This window comes from Prunus persica, chromosome G4 (genome assembly GCF_000346465.2).
Source record: "Prunus persica cultivar Lovell chromosome G4, Prunus_persica_NCBIv2, whole genome shotgun sequence".
Lineage (NCBI taxonomy): Eukaryota > Viridiplantae > Streptophyta > Magnoliopsida > Rosales > Rosaceae > Prunus > Prunus persica.
The window spans coordinates 9,659,863-9,667,689 of NC_034012.1; the positions used below are offsets into that span (position 1 = coordinate 9,659,863).

At 38.4% G+C, this 7,827-nt stretch overlaps 1 protein-coding gene across 1 annotated transcript; it reads left to right on the forward strand.

Annotated features, from left to right (window-relative positions):
• Positions 899-7,626, forward strand: LOC18779393 (phosphoenolpyruvate carboxylase, housekeeping isozyme). The gene is made up of 11 exons (XM_007213620.2): positions 899-1,082; positions 1,401-1,588; positions 2,258-2,649; positions 2,825-2,909; positions 3,192-3,414; positions 3,789-3,892; positions 4,024-4,111; positions 5,048-5,202; positions 5,335-6,333; positions 6,421-6,807; positions 7,055-7,626. Exons 2-11 carry the CDS (start codon positions 1,421-1,423, stop codon positions 7,349-7,351), a joined length of 2,898 nt encoding a protein of 965 aa, XP_007213682.1. The 5' UTR covers positions 899-1,082; positions 1,401-1,420; the 3' UTR covers positions 7,352-7,626.

Below are 7,827 nucleotides of genomic sequence, written 5' to 3' on the forward strand. Positions count from 1 at the left end.
AAACACCGTGAGTGTAGAAAATATGTAATAATTAATGAAAGAAGATTAAACTGCGAGTGTAGTAATATGTAGTTGATTATATACCACATAGAGTTCCTATAAGTTCAAATTTGAGTTATTTACACTAACACCCCTTGAGGTTTTTTGGCTCTTTCACAAAACTCATTTTCATTGATTTTTCATCCAAAAATTGATGATTTTATAAAAAATTTAAAAAAATCTCCAAATGATAAAGTTGGCCTTTGGGATTAGATTGCACATACTTCATTGAGGTTAATTTTGTCATTTGCATAAGTTTTTTTTTTCCAATGAAATCATCAATTTTTGGACAAACAATCATCGGAAAGGAGTTTTGTGAAATAAACTGAAACCTCAGGGGGTATTCGTGTAATTTTTGAGACTTAAGGGGGTTTTGGGAAAACATAAGAAACCTCAGGGAGTGTTAGTATAAATAACTCTTCAAATTTTTTATTGTCTTCATCATCTCGCTATTATCGATACTTATACGATATGTGTATGGATATGTTCCAAAATATCATAGACTCGAAAAAACGATAATATCATCGATATTATTAATATTTTAGTCCTTCATTTTTAGGAAATGAGAAACCCTTTTTTGAGTTTTGGAACCTAGTTCCTAATTTCCTACCTTTGTTTTTGTTCTTCCATTTTACAGAAAAGCAAATTTTTTCACATTAGAAAAGCATTTTCACAATGGAAAGTACACAAGTTGTGCACTAAGTTACGAATTGCAGCATCTTTGTTAGGATATTCCGAGTTGAAGGTCTTCCCCAAGTTTTACGAAGCAGCTGGAGGGAGAGACAAAAGAGGACGTGACTGGTCAAATAAATAAACAGAGAAAATTCAAGTTTGGCCAGAGAGTGGGCGTATCAGTGACGGTGAGACAGATAAAGTTCTGAATTTGACAGACTCAAACACTTTCTATATATATAACTCCAAGCACTTCCTTTGGATCTCACACCTCTCTCTCTCTCTCTCTCTCTCTCTCTCTCTCTCACTGAGACATTGGTTCCAGTTTTCGTCTTCATCTTCTTGTTGAAATCCTACTTCCCCTGCTTCAGGTACCCCATTTATCCACAAAGCTCAATCATTTCCCATCTGGGTCATAAAAAAATCAACTTTTTTCTTCATAAATGCTCTGTTTTTGTATGCTCATACCCTGCACTGCACTGTCTCCCCTCTACACGTGGCCTTTAGCTGTTAAACCCTCCATTTTATAGGCTCTATTTTTCTGGGCCGTGATCAGGATTTTTGGCCATTGTGCTTGATTCAATCCGTGATTTCAGCTCATTTATGTATATTTTTCTTTTTTTTGGGTTTTCAAGTTCTGATTTTTCTTTTTCATAATTTTCTTTTTTGTATTGGGTTATTTGTCACAGAGTGAGGCTCTGTGTAAGCAATGGCTAACAGGAATCTGGAGAAGTTGGCGTCCATTGACGCTCAGCTTCGGCTTCTGGTTCCAGCCAAAGTGAGCGAGGATGACAAGCTGGTTGAATATGATGCTCTGCTTTTGGATCGGTTCTTGGATATTCTCCAAGATTTACATGGAGAGGATCTCAGGGAAACGGTGAGTGCTTGAGTTTTGATTGCTGTAAAATTGATTTTGATCAGCGTGAGATGTTTACCCTTGATTTTGGTTAATACTCATGATGCAGAACACTTGAATTTGTAATTGGAATTGGCTATATTTGTAAGTTTATTCTTATAAGCATGGAACTTTATGTGTTGATAGTTCGTGTATTTTGTTGGCTTTAAGGAACACCTAAATCTCAGTTTCTTTAAAAGGTGGAATTTCATTAAAGACCCATGACGATACCTTTATCAACAAATTTCTTATCAGTTTGAGATATACAGGTTTGATTTGGTCAACACAACACATCACCCATGATCCAAACACTTTAATTTGCAATTGGAATTGGTTACATTTCAACTACCATTCCAGATATCTTAATCAACAATTTTTAGGCTTTTGATTTATTGTTTAATGATGTATGTGAGATTCCCAGTGATTTAAGTTTGAGATCTTCTTCAGTAGGAATTGGTTTTGGATTGGAGAACAAGTCTTAGCCACATTTAACAGATCCAAGGCCTAACTCATATCTTTAAGTTTCTCTTAGGCAAGGAAAGACAAAATAAATCCTTAAAGTTATTGGTTTTGTGTTGAAAGTTACTGTGAATAGTGTTATGAGTTGAGCAATTAACACTTGCGTGATTTGTAATGTTTAACTTTTTGTAGGTCCAAGCATGTTATGAGCTTTCTGCTGAGTACGAAGGAAAGCATGATGCAAAAAAACTCTCAGAGCTCGGAAATGTATTAACAAGTTTGGACCCAGGGGATTCCATTGTTGTTGCAAAATCCTTCTCGCACATGCTTAGCTTGGCCAACTTGGCTGAGGAGGTCCAGATTGCTTACCGCAGACGAAACAAGCTGAAGAAGGGTGACTTTGCAGATGAAAATTCTGCAACAACTGAATCAGACATTGAAGAAACTCTCAAGAGGCTTGTGGGGGATCTAAAGAAGTCGCCCCAAGAGGTTTTTGAGGCTCTAAAAAATCAGACTGTAGATCTGGTCCTCACTGCTCATCCTACACAATCAGTTCGTAGATCCTTGCTTCAGAAGCATGGAAGGTTTGCTCTTGATCCAATACAGTCTCGCGTCCTTGATTTTTGTTTGTATAAATGATTTTGGTTTTGATTTTCGTCAGAAATTTAAGATTCCCCATGTAGTGTTATGGCTTGGACTCTTGTGCCCTCTCTCTCTCTCTCTCTCTCCTCTCATTCGTGTACACACACTTTTTTTCAGGATTCGGAATTGTTTAACTCAGTTGTATGCCAAAGACATTACTCCTGATGATAAGCAGGAGATTGATGAGGCACTTCAGAGAGAGGTGATTATCAACACCCATTTTACTTTATGTACTATCAATTCTTGACGTTATTGACAGGAACTTTCAAAAAGGACATTTGTAACATTTGCCACTTATATTGTTGCTGAAAATGTGTTAACTACTGTATAGTTCATTGTTTGTTCATTTGAAATTATGATCTCATGAAGGCAAGATTTTCCATATATTATGTTTACATGAAACAATCTGGAAGGATAAACTGAGTCCTAAATTATATCAATTGTCAATTATTCTCCCTTCATTTTGGTATTTCAATTCATGTAGATTCAAGCTGCATTTCGCACGGATGAGATCCGGAGAACACCTCCCACTCCACAAGATGAAATGAGGGCTGGGATGAGCTACTTCCACGAAACAATTTGGAAGGGTGTCCCAAAGTTTTTGCGTCGTGTCGACACAGCATTGAAGAATATTGGGATTAACGAACGTGTTCCCCATAATGCCCCACTTATTCAATTTTCTTCTTGGATGGGTGGCGATCGTGATGGTATGACCCTTCTTCATGAGCATGACTTATGTAAAAATAGTTTGGTGCAGTGAGAAAAAAAAAAAAAAAGCAGAGAGGCATGCAAAAGAATCTATATTGTACTCGCATTGTGTGATCTTGCTGTTGTAGTTTTTATTTTCAACTTAAGATGGAATTACGGGTAGGTTGGTCTTAGTAGTTAATTACAGGTAGGTTTGTGATGTTGTGCCCCTCCTATTTAATAATTGTATAGTGGCAATTACAAGAATAACTTTTCTGGGAAGAAGCATCGAAGTACAATTTTACATTGCTATTTGCAGATAATTTTGTCTGGTGACTTGTGTGCTTGTGCAGATCATTCATTAATTAACATTTTTTTTCTTCATGGGATGCAGGTAATCCAAGAGTAACTCCTGAGGTCACAAGGGATGTTTGCCTACTAGCTAGAATGATGGCTGCAAACTTGTACTATTCTCAGATAGAGGATCTTATGTTTGAGGTAGCTGACAAAACATCTTGAAGTTGTCTTTAAGGAGCTTCGTTTACTCAATGAAGTGGTTGTTACTCGTTTATTGTTTCTTTACTATGTTAGTGTCTGTGTTTAGCTAATTTCTTCTCTTTTTCTGGCAGTTGTCTATGTGGCGCTGCAATGATGAACTCCGTGTCCGTGCAGATGTACTTCACAGGTCCACGAGGAGAGATGCAAAACACTACATAGGTAATCATATCCCTATACTAATTGGTTCTGTTATATGGTTTTTAAAATCTACGTGTTATGCTGAACTTTGGGATGGATTTAAAGAAACTAGAATGAGGTATAGTTTGCACATAATGATAGAGAACATTTTTCAATGTTGTAAATATTTTAAATGGTGTTATGGACCAGAGAATAATAGGATTGAAAACTAATGTCTGTTATGAAATACAGTGATTAACCATGTTATCATCCCTTTGTTATTTTCTGGTAGTCGGTTAGCTTTGATGGATTTCTTGCCAATCTTTTCTTGTATCTTTGTTTTGTAAAATATTCAGAAAAGGAATGATAAACTTATGTCTGCTTTGAGAAGAAGTCATTGACTAGACTGAAATTTACTAGTTGTGGAACCGTAGCATAAACTAGCAGAAGAAGTTTAAATAGGTACACAATGCACCAACCAAGTAAAACTTAACTCTTAGTAATACTAGCATACATTAATATTTTATGGCCCTGCAACCGTAACTTATTGTAGTTACACAATGTCAACCAGTTTTACTGTCTGAGATAATTTTTTTTCAAAAAGGACAATCAAAATTATACATTCACATTTCAGCCTAAAGCCGACATCTGTATATGATGATAGCATGTAAATCTCAGATTCATATGGTACATTACAGTGAACTTTTCTTGTTGTACCCAATTTAGAGAACTAAAATTTTCTCTCTTTTGTATACCATATAAGCCAGATGACCTTTAATTATTAGGAATCACATTTAAAGGATCCAGATCCTGTTCAGGCTTGGCCAAGAAAATACCCACTGTTATTCTAGAGACCAACACAACAAACACAAGTTCATTTCGTTTCCAATTTTTGCAACTTTTGTTCCTTTTATGCTTTGTAATTTGGTCAAACATCGTGCTACTTGCGATACTCATTGCCTTTGTTTCTCAATACAGAATTTTGGAAACAAGTTCCTCCAAATGAACCCTACCGTGTGATTCTTGGTGATGTAAGGGATAAGCTTTATCATACACGTGAACGTTCTCGTCAGTTGTTAGCTAGTGGGCACTCTGACATTCCCGAGGAGGCAACATTGGCCAGTGTTGAGCAGGTACTGCCATTCTTAAGAAATATTGCATGATCGCAGTCTTATCAGATACAGTATCAAATTATAACTTCCCCCTTTATTCTCCTAGTCTGGTTAATCTGTTCAAGACCTAATTGAGATTTAAATTATGTGTAGTTCTTGGAACCTCTGGAACTCTGTTACAGATCACTCTGCTCTTGTGGTGACCGGGCAATTGCTGATGGATCACTTCTTGATTTCTTAAGGCAAGTGTCTACCTTTGGACTTTCATTGGTGAGGCTTGATATTAGACAAGAATCTGACCGGCATACTGATGTGATCGATGCGATCACCAAGCATCTAGAAATTGGTTCCTATCGAGAGTGGTCTGAAGAACGCCGCCAGGAGTGGCTTTTATCTGAACTAAGTGGAAAGCGTCCATTGTTTGGCCCTGATCTTCCAAAAACTGAAGAAATTTCTGATGTTTTGGACACTTTACATGTGATATCAGAACTTCCATCTGATAACTTTGGAGCATACATCATCTCCATGGCGACTGCTCCATCTGATGTGCTTGCAGTTGAGCTCCTGCAACGTGAATGCCATGTGAAGAAACCACTAAGGGTCGTTCCACTGTTTGAGAAGCTTGCAGATCTGGAGGCTGCTCCTGCTGCTCTGGCTCGGCTCTTCTCAATTGATTGGTATAGAGACCGGATCAATGGAAAGCAAGAAGTCATGATTGGGTACTCAGATTCTGGTAAAGATGCAGGACGTTTCTCTGCAGCCTGGCAGTTATACAAGGCACAGGAGGATCTTATAAAGGTTGCTAAGCAATTTGGTGTGAAGCTAACTATGTTCCATGGTCGTGGTGGGACTGTTGGAAGGGGAGGTGGGCCCACCCATCTTGCTATATTGTCTCAACCACCAGATACGATTCATGGTTCACTCCGTGTCACTGTCCAAGGTGAAGTTATTGAGCAGTCATTCGGAGAGGAGCTCTTGTGTTTTAGAACACTCCAGCGTTTCACAGCTGCTACCCTAGAGCACGGAATGCATTTGCCAGTTTCACCAAAACCAGAATGGCGCGCACTTATGGATGAGATGGCTGTTGTAGCTACAGAGGACTATCGTTCCATTGTTTTCCAAGAACCCCGATTTGTCGAGTATTTCCGTCTTGTAAGCATTTATGAACTTACTCTAATATATTAGTTTTTCTACTCTGATGAATTTCAATTTAATGACCATTGTGTATTTGTGATATAGGCTACACCAGAGCTGGAGTATGGTCGGATGAACATTGGAAGCCGGCCCTCAAAGCGAAAGCCTAGTGGGGGCATTGAGTCACTTCGTGCAATCCCATGGATTTTTGCCTGGACACAAACAAGGTTCCATCTTCCTGTGTGGTTAGGCTTCGGAGAAGCCTTCAAGCATGTCATTCAGAAGGACATTAAGAATCTTCACATGCTGCAAGAAATGTACAATCAATGGCCTTTCTTTAGGGTCACTATTGATTTGGTTGAAATGGTGTTTGCAAAGGGAAACCCGGGAATAGCTGCTTTATATGATAAACTCCTTGTCTCAGAAGACCTATGGTCATTTGCAGAGCGATTAAGGTCCAAATATGAAGAAACCAAGAACCTTCTGTTACAGGTATAATGCATATGCTTCTCTTGTCATATCATGTTCTCTTGAACTTGATTTGTTTTGACCCCAAGTCCAAAATTTCACAGTTCAAGGCTATTCTCATAAGTTCATAACCCATATTGGTTAGTGCAATGAAAAACTCATCTGTTCAGCTTTGTTAGGTTGAGTAGAGTCAGCATAATATCTGCTAACCATGGGGCGTTTGTGGTGACTAATTACTGCATAAATTAATTTTTTCATTTTCTGTTCGTAGATTGCTGGACACAAGGATCTTCTTGAAGGGGACCCGCACCTGAAGCAAAGACTCCGCCTGCGTGATTCATACATCACAACCCTTAATGTTTGCCAAGCATATACACTGAAACGGATCCGTGATCCAACCTTCCATGTGACGCTGCGGCCACACATCTCAAAGGACATTACAGAAGCAAACAAGCCAGCTAATGAACTTGTGAAGCTGAACCCAACAAGTGAGTATGCGCCTGGTTTGGAGGACACCCTCATCTTGACAATGAAGGGTATTGCTGCTGGCTTGCAGAACACTGGTTAAATGTGTTTTTGTGCTCTTTCCCTTCTACTTTTCTGTGTCTCTACAGATGGGCTGTGTCCCAAAAACTAAGTTATAACTTAACCCAAGTGGATGCCTTTTAATCATTCACCTAAAGGTCAAGATATTTGAGTGAACTTTTTAAGTTTTATGATCAGATTGCTGTGCACAATAACTACAGTCAGCCAGCATTGTAATTCTTCCTACAGAAGAAATTAAACTCAGTGGAACTGTTTGTTATGCTTCAATACAAATGGCGTTATGTGCTTCATGTTTAATACCTTGGTGTTATATGGCAACACGGTCAAGCTCAGTGGGAAAGGACGTTGACTTGCAGACTAGTGGTCTCAGGTTCGAATTCTCATAACACCGTGGTAGTGTGTGTGAGAAACCCCCCTCCTTGTAGTTTAGACTATGGATGCCCAAAATTTCAAGAAAGGGTGCTTTTCAATCATTTTATTAGATAATAAAGAATCTTC

Excerpts from the sequence above, each read along its gene's own strand:
- LOC18779393 (XM_007213620.2), top strand. The coding sequence starts at position 1,421 with ATGGCTAACAGGAATCTGGAGAAGTTGGCGTCCATTGACGCTCAGCTT. Across the intron at positions 1,589-2,257 it reads GAGAGGATCTCAGGGAAACG|GTCCAAGCATGTTATGAGCT; the intron begins GTGAGTGCTTGA and ends AACTTTTTGTAG. Across the intron at positions 6,334-6,420 it reads TTGTCGAGTATTTCCGTCTT|GCTACACCAGAGCTGGAGTA; the intron begins GTAAGCATTTAT and ends TTTGTGATATAG.